The sequence below is a fragment of the Siniperca chuatsi genome, linkage group LG1 (assembly GCF_020085105.1).
Source record: "Siniperca chuatsi isolate FFG_IHB_CAS linkage group LG1, ASM2008510v1, whole genome shotgun sequence".
In the NCBI taxonomy this organism is placed as follows: Eukaryota; Metazoa; Chordata; class Actinopteri; order Centrarchiformes; family Sinipercidae; genus Siniperca; species Siniperca chuatsi.
Window position 1 is genome coordinate 11,163,364 of NC_058042.1, and position 18,017 is coordinate 11,181,380.

At 40.8% G+C, this 18,017-nt stretch overlaps 1 protein-coding gene across 11 annotated transcripts in view; it reads left to right on the forward strand.

The window, feature by feature from the left end:
• baz2ba (bromodomain adjacent to zinc finger domain, 2Ba) overlaps positions 1–17,795 on the forward strand; it is a 65,115-nt gene extending 47,320 nt beyond the window's left edge. For 2 of the 11 annotated variants that reach the window (XM_044202881.1, XM_044202889.1), the window contains 26 exons: positions 4–105; positions 696–918; positions 1,472–1,564; positions 2,541–2,602; positions 2,887–2,952; positions 3,585–3,650; positions 3,942–3,986; positions 4,290–4,322; positions 6,231–6,296; positions 6,621–6,761; positions 7,339–7,593; positions 8,181–8,404; positions 8,922–8,996; positions 9,077–9,308; positions 9,397–9,459; positions 10,112–10,256; positions 10,667–11,481; positions 11,633–11,885; positions 12,127–12,282; positions 12,547–12,707; positions 12,836–13,164; positions 13,742–13,877; positions 13,988–14,134; positions 14,865–15,166; positions 16,031–16,174; positions 16,349–17,795. In XM_044202881.1, the coding sequence (XP_044058816.1) occupies positions 4–105; positions 696–918; positions 1,472–1,564; positions 2,541–2,602; positions 2,887–2,952; positions 3,585–3,650; positions 3,942–3,986; positions 4,290–4,322; positions 6,231–6,296; positions 6,621–6,761; positions 7,339–7,593; positions 8,181–8,404; positions 8,922–8,996; positions 9,077–9,308; positions 9,397–9,459; positions 10,112–10,256; positions 10,667–11,481; positions 11,633–11,885; positions 12,127–12,282; positions 12,547–12,707; positions 12,836–13,164; positions 13,742–13,877; positions 13,988–14,134; positions 14,865–15,166; positions 16,031–16,174; positions 16,349–16,505 (4,491 nt within the window). In that variant the 3' untranslated portion in view covers positions 16,506–17,795. The remainder of the gene's footprint in view (positions 1–3; positions 106–695; positions 919–1,471; positions 1,565–2,540; positions 2,603–2,886; positions 2,953–3,584; positions 3,651–3,941; positions 3,987–4,289; positions 4,323–6,230; positions 6,297–6,620; positions 6,762–7,338; positions 7,594–8,180; positions 8,405–8,921; positions 8,997–9,076; positions 9,309–9,396; positions 9,460–10,111; positions 10,257–10,666; positions 11,482–11,632; positions 11,886–12,126; positions 12,283–12,546; positions 12,708–12,835; positions 13,165–13,741; positions 13,878–13,987; positions 14,135–14,864; positions 15,167–16,030; positions 16,175–16,348) is intronic. The other 9 variants (XM_044202925.1, XM_044202899.1, XM_044202908.1 and 6 more) reach the window with 9 other exon arrangements.
• The last annotated feature ends 222 nt before the right edge of the window (positions 17,796–18,017 follow it).

Consider the following 18,017-nt stretch of genomic DNA (forward strand, 5'->3'; position numbering starts at 1 on the left):
TAGTATCTATCCAGAAATGGAATAAGTGGCATCACGCGTGATAATTTTAGCTTCAGTGCAAAGATAAGGGTTGGTGACTTCTATGAAGCCAGAGAAGGACCCCAGGTGACTGCCTTTCATCTCTCTCTCTCCCTGATCCCTGTTCATCTTTTCATCTAGTGGCAGGCAAAGCTTCATGCAGCAGTCACTGTCAGGGCATGGATAGGAATCAACCAAAACTCTCAGTAGTCCTAGTTCATAGACCTCTCACTGTGCATGGATAAATGTAATAATCAGCTGACATTACTTCCACAGGTGACCAGTGATATATGCTATGTTACGTGACTGTAATACAAAGAGATAAGAAATTAGAGATTAGAAAATGGATGTGTGTGTAATTGGAAGCAGAACAGAGAAAATACGTAAGCATAAATACATACAGTGTTGAGGGGCAGAGAAAAAACAGATCAGTAGTTTTTATTTAATGCATTGTTTAGCCAGCTTTTTACTGTGTATTATAGAAAATATAATGATGTATCATTTAGAAAATGCAGAACAGTTTACTAACCACTGGTTAATACACTCAGATTAGTCTAGTGAGCTAATGATTGAATTGTTCGTTAGTCACATGAAATTATGTATGTCAACATGTCATTCACTGTTTCATCTCTTGACACCCTCCCAATCTCTCCATCTTTACTTTTTTCTCTCTCTAGGGTTTACAGTGGAGCCTGTTGAAGGAAGAGGAGGTTATTCCTCGTATTTTGGCGATGGAAGGTCGTAGGGGTCGTCCCCCTAATTCAGACCGTCAGTTAGCAGGCGAAGGTGCCAAGGGTTCCCGACGGAGGAAGGGACGGCCCCCGAATGTGGGTGATCCACTGGTACCCGAGGGCCCCAGTCCCAGTGAGGTCAAACTTCTGCGCAAACTAGAGGCTCAAGGTTAGCAGAGGAAATGAGCCCTGAAATATGTTTGTCATAAGTGTGTGTGCCATTAATCAACCAGCCATTATTCAGGTAGCAGAGGCCAAGGAAGGGGTTACAGTTTTAAATATTTTCTTAGTAAATGGACAAGTTTTTTCTGTCACGCTTGTTTGTTAGATCCACCTACTTCATGTAATGTGTGGTAATATAGATACTTTTCAAGATGAATCAGCGTTGTTATCGTGTCTTTTTTGATGTTCCTGGGCTTTTGTGTGGCTTTGATAATAGCATAGCTGCAGATGCTGTTATTACAAGGTAAAAGTATTTTTTTATGGCACCAGAACCCTCTGGTAGTCAGTTCTATCTATCTGTATACCTCAGTAGTTTAAAATGTTAATAAATATATCAATCCTTATAGGGAAAAAATGGTTTTAAGTATCTGTCCATAATTTTGTCAAGATTTTACAAAAGCTAAATCATTATCTCAGTCAAATGTGCTAGGTCAGGCTACAGCAGCAGCATTTCCCCTGAAATGTCTCACTGACAATGCCTTTCTTCCCGCTCTGTGCAGAAATAGCCAGACAGGCTGCTCAGATGAAACTGATGAGAAAACTGGAAAAGCAGGCACTGGCGCGTGCAGCCAAAGAAGCTCGGAAACAGCAAGGTTAACTGAAGTTTTTTGTCTGCGTTGTTTACAAGAGCACAGGGCTGTAAGGATGTTAGTGGTGGTTTTTCGGTTGGTCAGTCGGTCACTTCAAACCACTTTGATCTAAATGGGTGAAGTATTAAGACCAGCAGGGCGTCTGGGGACACGTATACTTCTTCTTATATAGCCCTTGTTTGTATGCATGTTCATATTTATTTTCACCACTTTAAAGCACAAGCTTTAATCTTCTTTCTGCTCTAATCTTTATTGTTGCCGTGCTGCTGGTTTCAAACATTATGCTTATTCCTATACACAACATCGAAGCTAAAAAAATTGAATCAAAATCTCAAGACTGTTTGCTTAGCCGTCACTTAAACTCAGAACTAGAACCAGACATGTTATATATTCTGAAATGTATAATGCACCAATACATTTAAACTGTAGAAGACAATTTTGATTTGTGCTTTCGACATCACAGTGCTCCTATTACAAAATCATGTTTACACAATTTAGATTCAGCTTTTACAGCTGCTGAATTTCCCTTAATATGGAAATGAGCTCAGATCCATTGCATGAATTGGTGACAATGGTGACCTAAAAATCTGCCTATATGGAAGGTCATAGTACGATACTTGCTGCAACAGTTGTGGATGATTTCCATGATAAAAATAATCTGTCTAAAGCTTTTATTATTGATGATCACAACATTTTAAGGGACTTCAAAATTTTACATGCTATTATTTTAAATATTGTTTCTCATTGTTTTAATGAGTATGTGTGTTTTCTTTTTGTTTTGTGTGACTGACTCATCTTAGTTGTGATCTAGTTCTCAGAATGTCTTGCCCTCTTGTGTAAAATACATGTCGAGCTCAGTGAGACCTCCTGAATAAATAAGGCTTAAAAACTGTAATTCTCTCTGATATGAATAGTTGGTTGCCCAGCTTTATAGGTCATTTTTGTAGACACTAATATAACACTGACTTGACTCTTGCAGCTATCATGGCAGCGGAGGAGAGAAGGAAGCAGAAAGAGCAGATCAAGATTCTCAAACAACAGGTGGGTTTGCTTCACACGTGTGCTGACAAATCTTTTTCATCCTTTTCTCCTTATCTAAGTGTCCTGACACACGTAGTCCCTGTGTTCACTGCAGGAAATGCTGAATAATTATTTTGTGATGCTTTAAAGCTTGCTTTTCAATTACCATCATTACTTCTAGTACTAAACTTATTATTGTGTCTTTTTGCCCCCCCCGACTGGAATAGAGTGGTTGAAAAGTGATTTTATCTTAGGATGTTTTTTACTGTCTAAAATATTAAGAGATTATGTTGTTTTTTTTACAGGAAAAGATCAAGCGTATTCAGCAGATTCGGATGGAGAAGGAACTCAGGGCGCAGCAAATTTTGGAGGTACAGAATCTGATCCAACAGCACCTCTGATTAAGCAGAACATTCCTGGATAGCTAGAGCCCCTCAGTCTATAGTGTTTTAATCTTCCTAAAGCTCATTACTGAACAGCAGCATGCATTGGAGGGAGTTGCGTCTTCTTAGGCATAATTCCACATGGAACTAATGCTAAATTGGTCTTGGTTGACGGCTGTTGAATATTAAAATGGCTGTTGCTGCCTCTTCAGACCTTATTTAAATTGGACAGAAAAGTCTTTTTTTTTTCATCAGACAACAGTAACAGTTTAGCATAAGTGGGTCGAGGGAAAAAAAAGGTGCTGTTTTCCACACACACAAACACACACAATTATACTGTAGGAGCTTCAAAGTGTTTTAGCAGGACTAAATCAATTTTGAGTTGACACGGTTGACAAGCCACTCTTAACGGGAGGCTTCAAAATATTCACAATTAGGTGTTAAAGAGATACATTATTCATTCACTGTGTTTTACAAATTTCACTGACATTCAGGAGCATAAAATCTTTGCTCAAACCAGAAAACTGCAAACAATCAGTTAAAGTGCAGCAAAGCCCTCACCCAAGACTGATTGATATATGTCTGTCTCTGTGATTCTTGACCTTGATCTTTATTCATAGGCCAAACGGAAAAAGAAGCAAGAAGCAGCCAATGCCAAAATATTGGAGGCTGAAAAACGGATAAAGGTTTGTTGTTTATATTTTTTAAAAACCCTTGAAACAGATGTAAAATTACAGTTAGTATAATATTCATACATATTTGTCATGGAACCTTTTTTGATCAAGAATCACATGAATTAGATTATTTCATATTTACCATGATGTGGGGCTTGTTCCACCAAAGAAGTAGCTGGCAATAAAATTAGAGCGGCCCTTTGGCTCAGGCTGAAATTCCATCAGTCTATAGTGATTTTCATGATATTGGCACAATGGAAGCATATTGATTTTTTTCCTCATCTTCTCTTTTTTGCTTTCAAGGAGAAAGAGTTGAGGAGACAGCAGGCCGAGATTCTCAAACACCAGGTAGGTATTCACTACAAGTTGCACAGCCTATTGAACGTAATAGTTACTGCTGAATAAAACCATTTGTCTCAAACTTCGCTTGAATAGGAATTTTGCAGGTGTGTGTGTGTGTGTGTGTGTGTGTGTGTGTGTGTGTGCATCTATGTACATTTAAATTCAGGCACGTGTGAGTATATATAAATGTGGTTACTTACCAAACATCTGTTTAATGAAAGTCTTAGTATTTCTCTTTATTAAACCCCATGCTTATTGGTATTGGATATTACTTCTGTTCCATAATATTTTGCCAACTCTCTCTGCCAGGAGTTGGAGAGGCATAGACTAGATATGGTATGGGTATGTTTATTTTTGTACATCTAACACCTGCATCGTGTAACTGGTTGTGTTATGGTTGTCATAGCAATGCATTAAGTGTAGCACTGGCTGCTGTCATACTACATTCTTCTGCATGGCTTTCCAGCAAAACCAACAAAAGAGAAAAAGAGTCAGTATGCTGCCTCCATCTGCTCGTCCTAAGGGACAACTGACCCTGTCACGGTGGCCAGGCAGCTTCTGTCCCCCTCCCCCATCCTCCCCCTTCTACTCAGAATGCATTGCAAAGACTGCTAGCCAAGCCACACTCACTGTCTGAAAGTGCTCTCGAGGAGTTTCCATCCATCACATACATTGTCTAACTGTTGTATTGGAGTAGCCTGTGTTACCCATGAGTGCCTGACGATTTCAGCCCAGACGTTGAGCTTGTGTCTGTTCGTCCGTGCATCTGTTCTGCAGTCCACAGAGTGCTGGACTTTAACCTGCCCCATCCCAGCCTCTCTGTCATTCACTGTTCCTGTACTCTGCACAAAGAATGAAAACAGCTACTGAGAATCATTTTGTCTTTATGGTGGAGATCCTTACAGACAGATTCCTCCCCGTTTGGTGAGGGTACAGCACAACCGTTGCTTTCAAATAGACCTGATAGACTGTAGAACGACAATGAAATCAATTCCACCATGGGGACAAATATGGTTCTGTGTAGCATTTTTTTTTTTGGCCTGGCTGTCCTGCTTGTAGCCCTTCTCACTCATCCACAGTCACAGCTGAATCTACAGGTCTGCCTATCTGTTTCACAGTTGACTATGAGCCGATTGATCAATCAACCCCTTGTACCTCTACTCGGAGCACAATGAAGGGGGGCGTATTTGAGATACATGAAATAATCCTGGTATTTATGGTTGTCACATGCAATTGTATTGCTTTTGATTTATTGTAGTTTGTTATCATAATAAGCCTCAATGTGTTTGATGAATTGGAAAGCTAGAAAAAGCTGAATGCCACAGGCTTTATGTCCTTTCTGAACTTGTCCTTTTTGAAGTTTTCCATTTGTAGATAAATCAAACCAAGAAGGACATAGGAATATTGTAGCAGAGTGCCTGGCACCTGGCCTGTTTTGTTTATCACACTGACAAAACAGTCCTCACAAACAGCACATTTTAGTCACTATGTGGACTGGAAATGTCCTTGGCAAGCCCTAATTGTGGCAATTGTGTCTTTCTGGTGGATCACAGAGGAAATGACAGCCTGATACGGTGGAGCGGGAAACCTAAAGAGATCAAATGAAATGATAGTCAGTCACCGGTGATTCCTGTGCCCTTTTGCAGTAGACTGTGTATCATGCACCAAAGAACAACATAGATGTCTCATCCTCAGCAGTCACATACTGTGCTAATACTTAAGCTGCCAAAACCACTGAAGTGGAACTTCTCTGTTTGTAGCTATCCTTTACCATCCATTTGTATTTGTCGTTCCCTTACCAAATATTATGAGAATGATGTGTCAAATAAATATTAGCATTGACCCATTATAATAGAATTTATTATTTTGATCGTAATGCCAATGTGGCATATCAGAAGACTTCTGGCAACCAGCATTTTGTTGCTTTTGTTGTGTCAGCTTTAGTGTAGAGGCGCCGTCACCGATTCCAGCTGCTTCTCTTTTTTGAGCCTGTCATCACATCTACTTTGTATCGCATCTATGTGTTGCTTTTTGGTTGTCATCGTACTACTGTACTCTTCACTTATGCTTCCACCATACATGTGAAAGTGTATACATGCGAAGCATCGTTTTGTGTTTGTTCAAGTATGGTGCCTCGATTGAATTTAGTGCATCACAATTTTACATTAATACATACTAAATTTAGTCGACCTTGAGCGCTGTATGTACAGTGTGTGCCTGTTAATGTGCCTCTGTTTTTTGCCACTCTAGGAGAGGGAGAGGAGGAGGCAACATGTAATGCTGATGAAGGCTGTTGAGGCTCGCAAGAAAGCAGAGGTAGTCTATATGCACAAGAATAAACAGAACTACACACACAGTCCACTCCATAAAAAGAGCCTAAGTCATTATTCCCTGGACGGATTCCCACTTTCTCTCCTTTTTGTGCGCTCTTTCCGTTCATTCATTTTTTTTCCTACACACTTACCAAGTCAAAAGATTCTGGCCCTCAAGCACTTTTCCTTTGAATGCACAGCAGCATTAGGCTGAATTCTAATACTGCTCAGCAAAGTCAAGTAAACCTTCTTGTCTGTTTTCACATACACACAAAGGCACACACACACTTTGCTTCCCTAATGCTCCCTCGAATTTTGGACTCTCTAGGAGCGTGAGCGCTTGCGGCAGGAGAAAAGGGATGAGAAGCGCCTGAACAAAGAGCGTAAACTGGAGCAACGGAGGCTGGAGCTAGAGATAGCGAGGGAGCTGAAGAAGCCAAATGAAGACATGTGTCTGTCTGATCATAAGGTAGTTAAGATAGTAGCTCATCCGGTCAGTGCTGTGAATGTAAAGTTGATCAGAAACACAAAAAATTTAGGTTTTAGTCCATACACACTGTGATGTACAGCAGATGTTCAGCTTTTCTCATTTGAGTGCTGCTAAATACATAGATTTAGGGCAGCAGGGCAGCATAGTTAAAAAAATTCCTGTTGTTTTTGTTATTATTATTATTATTATTATTATTATTATTATTATTATTAAATAGTAAGTTGAACATTTTCTTGAGAGTTAGTACCATAAGACCTCATGGTAGTGAGCATTTTTGTATGTGGAAGTATGTGCCCCCAAGTGGTTAAATGCAAGTACTGCATAAAGTAAGTCATTACTATGAATTGGAAAGCACCATATTGGTAACAGTCAACAGATGTGAGATATAATGACAGCTTTTCTCCCATTTCCCATAGTTGTTTATATCATAATTTTCTGTAGTCCAAATTGCATTTAATGTATTATTATTATTATTATTATTATCTCTTACAGTTACAAATACAACAATAACAAAAACAGCTAACAATCCTAACTTTACCCACTTTCCTTTGTCCAGGCTCTCCCTGAGTTCTCCCGGATTCCTGGACTCATCCTACCAGGACGTGCCGTATCAGACTGCCTGATGTTGATGCAGTTCCTGCGAGGCTTCGGGAAGGTTTTGGGGCTTGATCTGAATGTGGATGTGCCCACCCTGGGCATGCTACAGGAGGGCTTGCTCAATGTGGGGGACAGCATGGGTCACGTCCAAGACCTTCTAGTCAAACTGCTTTCTCTGGCAGTCTGTGATCCTGGTTTGCCACCTGGGCAAAAGGTGAGCTAGTTCAAAGCTCATTAAGTCAGGCATTTGACTTTATTAGTTAATTTACTATTATTAGTTAGGAGTGACTTTACATCATGATAATACATTAAGTTTATTTATATTGTTACATATTGTTTTACATGCCAAACGTATGATAAATACAGTGCATTGCTTAGATTTAAAATACCAATCAGCATGTATAGCATGTAGCCCTTGCACCCATGAAAGCACCTACAATCTTAAAATAACTCTTAAGGGTTAATGCACTAGTCATTAATTTACTCTGAAAGGGACTATTCTTCAAAATGAGTACTTTTACATTTGATACTTTGATATTAATTTTTGTGCTAATGCTTCTGTACTTTTACTTTGAACTGTTTATATGATCATTTTTTCCATTGTGATATTGTTATTTTTGGTTTTAGTGTTTAGATTTAAAGTTTAAGTACTTTTTCTTCTACTGTGAATAAATGCTTGTGCATATTACATTGCTAATAATGCTACAATAACAAATTTTAACAAGCTTAGAAGTCAAATCAAATTTGTCAAGGAAGTGTTAGTCAACTTTACTTCTTTGTCATCCTCTCCTTCTCTATCAGACAAAAACCATGCTGGGGGATCACCTGACCAACGTTGGCATCAACAGGGATAATGTGTCTGAGGTGCTACAGATGTACATGGGAGCCCATTGTGCCAATACAGAACTGGCCCCTCTGGCCCTCAGTCTGAAGACCAAGGCCTTCCAGGCCCACACGCCTGCCCAGAAGGCCTCAATCCTGGGTTTCCTGGCTAACGAGCTGGCCTGCAGCAAAGCTGTTATCAGGTACGAGAAGCAGCTGAAACTGAAAAGTGTGACTGTCCAACTGAACACTACTTGAGTACTTGTTGTCTTAATATACTTCCTCTACCTCTGGATTCACATAATTGAAAACAGAAAATTAGAAATCCAACACTCCTATTCACCAATCACACACTGAAAAAATATATTCATCTACTGTGTACTGTATTTGCTTTTATATTGCTTAACACTCAAGTTATTCATAAGCCAATAATGGTGTTTTACTGATGCAGTGGAAAATGCTTAACAAAGCTGCAGTAGGGAGCAGTAATTTGCAGTAAAGTCCTTTTGATTTTAAGCAAATTATGAAAGTTAAAAGCAAATGAATTTGTGCTCTGGGATACCATCTTATTAAACTTTTTACTTTGGCTGTAGATAGTTGCCATCCTCCCTGAGCTTTTATCTTTTCCTCAATGTATTAGTCATTACTTTATGAGAATACCAAAAACATGGATACACATAGGCACAACTGTAACGGACAGGATTGCATTTCCTCCTGCAGTGAGATTGACAAGAGCCTGGATCAGATGGCAAACATGAGGAAGGACAAGATCATTATGGAGGGAAAGCTGAAGAAGTAAGTTTTCTTTAACCCTAAAAAATCATCCTTTTAATTCTCTGTACACTATCACTCTGAACCTGTATGTGTTTTTGCAGGTTGAAGACCATTTATGCCAAACGTACTGGGAGGAGGGAGGCCAGTATGGGTGTGGAAGAGAACCAGTCTGTTTGTACTCCGTCCTCTGCCACCAAACGCAAGAGAAAACTGGGTGGAGACAGTGACGATGATGATGACGACGATGATGACAGTGATGACCAGGCAGAGGAGGACGAGGATGAGGAGGAGGAAGAAATGAAGAAGGTGAAAAAGGTGGAGACATATGATGAGGTAAAAAAGATGGATCCATCTATAGATCCATTATTGAAACTGACCTTGGAGTGTTGCTCACAGACATTTACTGTATTTGTCCTGTCAGGATGAAGTTGACCAAGCCACCAGTATCGAGGAGCTGGAGAAGCAGATTGAGAAATTAGCCAAGGTATGTTCTTCCTTAAAATGTACAAGTGCTGTGACAAAGTTAACACCCATTAACATAAATTTATAAGGCATCAGAAAATGAATGCATGGTTGGTTGACACTGATAATGTGTGATTAAAAACGGGACACACAGTCAGATTAAAAAAAAGTCTCTTGGGAAAGGAACTATGAACAGATAAACCACAAAAACATGAAACATTATTGCTGTTTGGTTATGCAGGAACTCACTGTATGTTGCCATGAAGATGTGTTTATTTTTTAAATACAATTCCATACAATACATAAAAGGTAACAGCACAAGCACCTCCTATACTCTAGATAATAGATTAGATTTTGAGAAACCTATATTAATGATAAAAAAAAACATTTTCTTAAAATATCTACAACCTCTAAATGCTTTAATATACAGACAGTGTGTCTTAAAAACAACAATGTGTTTTGTACATTTTAACATGTATGGTGACAAAGGGCTACCTGCTAATGAAGGCATTAATTAGCTTAATAAATTACCTCATTAGCTTAGCATGTAATGCTTAATATATCACAGTGATTACAAAAGGACATTAGGTAGCATAAGTGTCTTTTGTTTTCCTGAAGGTCTATAGATCAAAATAATGTATAGAAATTGCAGAGTATGTTTTGTACCATTGCAGCAACATCATCAGACCAGAAGAAAGCTGTTTGAAATATCCCATTCTCTGCGCTCCATGATGTATGGCCAGGACCGTTACCGCCGCCGGTACTGGGTACTTCCCCACTGTGGAGGGGTCTTCATTGAAGCCATGGAGAGTGGAGAAGGTAGTTACAGTACAACACACACTAAGTTTGATGAATTCTTGTATTAAGATGCTCATCTGATATATCAGATATATATGCATAGAACATTTTACGCACACTCAAAAAATATCTGGAAAATACAAATCATAGGAACAGATTTGATGTTGCAGGAAGAGGAAGGAAGAAATGTTGTAAATGTATCTGTATAGCTGCATGTTCAGCTTCAATGTGAAATTTGCTGATGCTGTCTTATTTTATCTTAATTCTCTAATACTCATTTGAGATTGCATCTGGAAACTATTATAATCTAACACAACTCTAGTTATCTTCCAAAAGCAAGTGTAGAATAATGTTATAGAATAAACAATACTCTTACTTACTAGTTGTAAAATCAACCACAGTAGTTTTCAGCTACTCTCATCTCCCTGCAGCTCCAGAGGAACTGGAGGAGGAGCGGCAGAGGAGGAGGAGAGCAGCAGAGGAGGTCAAGGTCAAAGACGAACCTCAGGAGATTGAGTTGCAGAAGGAGAAATCCACCAACCTTGATGGGCAGAGCATTCGAACACAAGGCTTGGAGCAACAGAAAGAGGATGAAAAGGAGCATGAGGGGAAGAAAAACTCCCCAATCCTCTTCTACCAGCAACCAGGCTGTGTATCCAAACTGTGCACATTCCGGGACGTCAACAAGGACATTGGCAAAGAAACTGTGAAGGCAGAGGACAAAGAGAGTCCCCATGTGAGACAAAATGGCAGTCCCGTGGGCACTCCTATTGCCACAACCACAGTAACATCATCCTCCCCCACTCACAATACCTCTGAGCTGGCAGTAGCAACAACCCCCTCCATGGTGACCACTAATGACACTACCAACGTCCCAGCCTCAACTTCTTTATCTGCCCCGTGCCTGCCAGCCCCACTTGAAAGCCCAGGGAACACTCCTCCAACCTCATCCCCTGCTCCCTCTCCACACCTCTCATTCCAAGCCAACGACCAGCTACTCAGAGTCCTGACAGAGAGGAGCGGACACTGGTTCAGTCTGCTCCCTCGCAACCCCTGTGACCTCGCTTCCATCACCACAACTCCTCCAGGAGCTCCCCGTGTGTCTCCCCAGGCGTCCTCCACCCCAGCTAGGCCCAGATCCCCACCTCCATCCCCTGCCCTGCCTCTCACCCCTTCTGCTGCCTCAGCTTCCGCCAGCCCGCACCACCCAGCTGGCCTCCTCAACCACCCACTATCAGCCCTGCAGGTGAGGCTGCTGGCCGGACGCAAATAAAGATAGCCTTGTTCCGTACAGTTATTTTTGCCATGTACCATATCACCTCAACTATGACTCTTGTGTTTTGCTCTCCTCTACCTCTACCTCCCTCACCTTTTTATTTTTCCTCTTTTCTCCCCAGGTGAAGACAGGTGGTTCATTGCTAGGAGTTTCTTTCGGAAGCTGGCCCAGTGGCATGATGAGTCCCAGCCTGCCTCTGTGCAGCAGCCCCAGCCCCATGCCGGGTCACTCTATGGAGGGCAACACAGCAGCAAGTGTCTCTAGTAAGAGTGAATCACCTTTACCTCGCATTGAGAAAACCTTATCCATACCCTCTCCTACCCTGGAGATGCCCAAATCCCTGGACCACCCCACACCTCGGCCTATTCCAGAGGGTGAGTGACAAAAAATTATAGTAGAAGCCATAATCAACCCCCATTGTTTAATTGAAAAGAATTCACCTCCCTGAAAAGATTTCACTTGCTTGAATAATCCAAGATAATTGAATAAGGGAATGTTCTGCTCTGCTGTACGCAATTTCGTTTTGGTATACCATAGCTGAATGAAGCACCTTTTTACAGTGATGTATGTTCAGTGTCTTCTAGCTTACATGCCTGTTTGTACTCATTGTCTCAGAGATGCTGACAGGGTGGTGGCGAGTGTCTGACATCGAGGAGCTGAGGGCTTTAGTCAATGCTCTCCACAGCCGAGGCATCAGAGAGAAGGGCCTCCAGAGGCAGATGCAGAAATACATGGAGATCATTCCCCAGGTCTGCACCAAACACAAAGATGGTGAGTGTCTCAACACTTTTTCTGAGCACGTTATCACTGTATATATCTTAGATTCATAGTAATAGATACAGATTTGGTGTGCTGTCATTCAACCTTCAAAGCATGTCCTTGATGATCCCCGAATACACTGCAAACACTGTATTATTTATGATTGAACTACATGAATATCTGGCTACATTGCTCATATGTTTACCTGCATCAGTGAGTGTGTTTGTGTGTGTGTGTATTCGTGGCTGACTGATATCTATCATGTCATCCATCTAGTGGCCATGATCGAGCTGCGTGAGCTGGAGGAGAGCCAGGTCAGTGTGGAGTCGGTGCGGGGCTGGTGTGTTGAGGAGCAGGCGATGGAGATGGACATTGCCGTGCTGCAGCAGGTAGAGGAACTGGAGAGGAAGGTCACTGCAGCCAGCCTGCAGGTCAAGGTAAAATATTAACACAAGAACACAAATACCGCCATACGCATTTTGTTAGTAGTGTAAAAAATATGTTTATACATGTGGAGTGGTGTGATCAGAGGCCAAAAGACTGAACAGCTGATTTCCTCTCCCAGGGCTGGACATTTCCGGACCCTCAGTCTGAGCGAGAGGACCTGGTGTATTATGAGCACAAGCCCCTGACCAAATCAACGCCAGCATCAGCAAACGCGGGAGACAAGGACTCTAAGGAGCATCCGGAGGAGCGGGGGGAGAAGGGCGGGGTGATCCGTCACCCGGACAACCCGCTGGACATAGCAGTGACACGTCTGGCTGATCTGGAGCGCAACATCGAGAGAAGGTACCTGAGGAGCCCCTTAGGTACCACCATTCAGATCAGGCTGGATAATGTGGGTACGGTCACTGTCCCTGCTCCCGCCCCATCCACTAGTGCTGACAGGGAAGGGTAGGTCATTTCTCCAACCGAAGCTCCCCACTCTCCCATTAAGACCCTTTCCTCTCTCTGTGTGTGCTTCATGTTTCCCATATTTCTCAAAAAGTGAGGGTCTTTGCTGCTTTCACAGCAGATTTTTGTGGTGGCTTGTTGCATTTTTGTTTGTTTCTTTTCTTGTGCAGTTTTTTGGGTTGGGTGGGGGCGGACTCTTCTCAGCTTCATTTTCTGTATAGGCATTGTTTAATGGTTTGTTTTTTTCTGCAGTCATCTGCATGGTGTTGTGCATCAGTAACCTTGGTTATGGGCATACTCATGGCTCCCACTATACAGCATACCCTTACACAGGTTTCACTCTTTCTGCATGAACAAACATAACAAAATACAAAATCGGTGTGTACCTCTCCCCGGTGCCCTGCACCCCCAAAATCCTCATGCCTGTCTCTGCACAGCTGGAGCTCTTTCTGGTCTGCTGTCTTGTTGGCAGCTGGTTCAACTGATACAGTTTACTGCTTTGTGTCTGTGTGTAAATATGCCCAAATATTCACGTATATGTGTGCATTTTTGTTTCTCATCACCTTCATCATTCCAGCGGTGAAGAGGAGGTTGCCCATGGTATGAAGGTGTGGAGGAAGGCCCTGACTGAAGTGCGTAGTGCTGCCCAGTTGGCCATGTGTATTCAACAACTGCAGAAATCTATCGCCTGGGAGAGGTCCATCATGAAAGTGGTGAGCAGCAGATAGTATAGAACCACAGCATATTTCCACCCCACTAATTAAAAACAAACTCTATTCAGGAAGTGTACACTTGTTTTTAATGGATGCACTTGTTTTTTTAGTACTGTCAGATGTGCAGGAAGGGGGATAACGAGGACCTCCTCCTGCTGTGTGATGGCTGTGACAAAGGCTGCCACACTTACTGTCACAAACCCAAGATCACCAGTATCCCAGAGGGAGACTGGTACTGCCCGGCCTGCATATCCAAGGTATCAGATCAATTTATAATACATTTAATTGATTCACATTTAATTGATTCCTCTGTAATTTAGAAGTTTAGGAAACATCCACACCATATATGGCCTTTGCCAATGTTGGTATTTGACAGCCAAAACAGATATTTTTGTATTAAAACTGTCAATGGATGATATATTGCGCCAGTACTCACTGAAATTCAATAATTTTCATGTTTTCAAAGAATTATTTTTTTAAAGTATATTTTTAACCCTTTATTTGAAAGTGGACAGTAGAGAGGTGAGAGAAAACAATGTTCAACAAAGGTCCCCCGCCTTCAAACCGGGGACTTTGCCATCACTATTTGGTATGCGTCTTAACTAACAGGCCACCAGGACGCCCATTGCTCAAACATTATACATTTCCCTTAAAGTTTTATTACGTTTCCTCTCAACTTTTATTGTCTGCAGCATGGATTTGGGCTTTATCCCATTAAGTGACAATAAAACTCTCCATTCATATTCATACTAATAAAATTCTGTGAAGGAGGAAAACCATTGTTTTTTTTCAAGCTTTACAGAATGTCTTTATGTGGATGTGGTCAGGGAAGAACACTAGTTTGTACTAAATAATATTGGTGGTGTAAAATATGACAAATTGAACTAATAGTTTAGAAAAGGCCAGTATTAATATGAAAAATAGGACACTATACTATTAGTTTTAATTGCACCAGACCTCAGAGAATGCATTGTTTACTCTGTGCAGGCAAGTGGTCCATCTCCCAAAAGCAAAAAACCTCCAAGCAAACAAGTAGCATCCAGCGGAGGAGGTGGTAAGAAAGGTGGAGAGGCGAAGAAGAACGGGAAGCAGGCAGGCAACGGTGAAGTGTCGGAGGACGACCCAGCCAGCGCCAGCAGCACACCCAAGAAAGGAGCAAAAGACACCAGCAGGAAGAGGAAAACAGAGGAGAGCTCACCTGCTCTACCAGCAGCCAATCAGGAGAGCCCTGTGTGTGTGAAGCGAGCCAAGACAGCTAGAGACAACAACAGGGACCTGGGATTATGCAGGTATGTGCCCCTGGCTTGCTCGTAACTTGTCTTTCTGTTGAATTCTTCATTTTTTTTATCACCCATCTTCTAAACAGTTGTACAGCAGATGTTGTCTACGGTAGGACTGAATCAAATAAGCCGCAGGGAGCTGATGTGTTTTAACTTCCTCTTTTTTTGCCTTTTCTATCAACATTAAAGGTTATTTACCTCTCATGAGTGATATTTTTTCAGCATCAAGTCAGCTATAAGCCTAGTTTATTTTTGGCTAGTATTGGTTGATATAAGCTCATTAAAACACAGATGTCACTAAAGACCTTACATCAGATATAATCTTCAAACCTCCATTAACTGATTTTTTCATGTTGCGTTTGTGTCCACCTGATGAATATGTATATATATATATATATATATATATATATATATATATTTGGTCACTACCAACTCCTGAGGGAAATATCTGGCTCTTATGCTGCTGAATGCTCCACTATGTTCACCAGCTAGTCACTAACTGTGTGTCGTTTGTCTGTCGTTTGGTGCTGAGCAGGTCGTGTAAAGTGGGTTTTTAGAGCTTTTTCGCTGAAAATAGCTGCCTAATGCGGACCAAAACATGAATCAAAACAGTAAAGTTGCAGGCTTAAAACCAAAACAATGAGCTAAAAGACACTACCAACGCTCTGTAGAGTCGGTTGATAATTCTCTGCGGGTTCGTTCCCATGAGCAAAATATATTTGATCCATTGTTAATATAAAAATATTGATTATAGCTGCTTTAAAGGATAGCTTCTCAGTGTGATATCCAAGGCTTTTTTCCCTAACAAATATAATTCTTGGTCTGTGTCTAACCATTTGTGTGTGTATTTGTGTGTGTTTGTGTGCTCAACAGGGTACTCCTTGCTGAGTTGGAGCGGCATCAGGATGCATGGCCTTTTCTCACACCCGTCAACCTCAAATCGGTCCCTGGCTACAGGAAGGTCATCAAGAAACCGATGGACTTCTCAACCATACGTGAGAAGCTTGTGAGCAGCCAGTAAGTTCCCATCACTTCTGTTTGTTCTTTTTTTCACTGAAAGCCTTCAGGGCCTTTGAACAGAAGTCAGAGAAGTGTTTTTCAGAAAAGAAGTTTTAGTTACACAACAGTATGTGATGTATCAGCTGTTGTAAGTTGTACTTTCCCACCGTAAGACTTTTTTTTAAATTTCAGGTATCAAAACCTGGAGACTTTCATCATTGATGTCAACTTGGTCTTTGATAACTGCGAAAAATTCAATGAAGACAATTCAGACATTGGTCGAGCTGGTCATAACATGAGGAAGTTCTTTGAGAAGCGCTGGACTGAGCTTCTGAAACAAACAAACTAAAAGTCTGTTCAGATTCTCCCCATAAACCCATTCAACTTTTCATATCGGAGCACCAGGTTTTACTTTTATGTTTATTTTCTGATGGAGAATGTGGCTTTGGAAGATGGAAGAAGAAGTCAAATCCTTCCTTAAGGAATCCATGGTGTGCTTAAGAGAGATGTCACCTTGGACAAAAAAAAAAAGTCGTTACATAAGGTGCGCTGGATTTTATTACAACAGGGATAAAAGCCCCAAAGAGTCCCAGAGAAATGGGGTGTCATAGTGCAATACCATTCCCTGTCTCAGAACACTGCACTGAATTAATCCTCAACTGTCACTGATGTGTCTGCGCTAGAATACTTTCCACTACTTGTAAATAGTCTTTTGTTATTTAATCGTATTATAGTGAATGTATTTAATTTTGTAATAATTATTTATGAATCAAGGTCCACTTCATTTTCTATGAAAAGGAAGAATCAGCTGAACTGCTTTGAATTAAAAAAGGAATGTGTCTTTGTGTTATAATTTTTCTCCCAAATATCAAACAAAGCCAAGAAAAAAAAACTGTTTACACTGTTCAGTGCTTTGGGGCATCAGAGGACTGTATTCATTTGTTCAAACTGTAAAACTGCATTTATTTACAGGAGCAGCAGAGGAACAGACAATGGTGATTCATGTGTATATACTGTTTATTAATGTCAATATTATGTCTTGTTTGGAACAATGTGTAAAAATTGTTTAAGAATATTAAGATATTGTTTATGCCTTAGAATGATTGTAGCATTCTATTTTAGTGAACGTGATGAAAACATCATAAATATTGTTTGTACAGTATATACATATCCTCTGCAAACACTGTGGTATCCTTAATCTTGGTAGTGCCTACCCTTCCAACAGGGGCATGTAGGGGATGTTATTGTTTTTAGTTTTCATTCTGACGACAACATTATTTTTTTTATATGATTTCAATCCAACAAGGCCTCCAAAGTTGGACAGTGACACAGAAATCATTCCTCACCATAGCAGAAAAAAAAGGAACAACAAGCATTCAGTTATGCTTGTTGCATGATGCATTTCCTCGTAATCTGCCACAATACAGAGGACCTAAGGCCATTTGTAACCACTGTGTTGAACCTTGCTGTGTGTTGTGGCCTGATGGAGGCAGCTAGATTTTTTTGTACCCAAGTCAAGAGTACTTGAAGTTACTTTATTTAAGATATTGTGGAATAAAAGTATCATTCTTTTGTAGGAGCTTTATTTTTCACTAGTGTGTGGCACGGACCTATTAAAAAGGATGTTTTTCAACGTAAATGTCTTAAACTTGTTTTATTTCAGTTCCATCCTACAGAGCTGCTTTTGATAAATTGTGGTAGATCTGTGGATTAATCCCTTTTATTCTCTCAAATTAGAAATCATGTATGCATTTATGACCATAATCTGATTCTGAGTTCAATTTCAAGGGCATGTTTTTTCAAGCTTAACAGTCGAAGGTTTTTCCAATGCCTTCATACTATCACATAACTAAGACTAGTG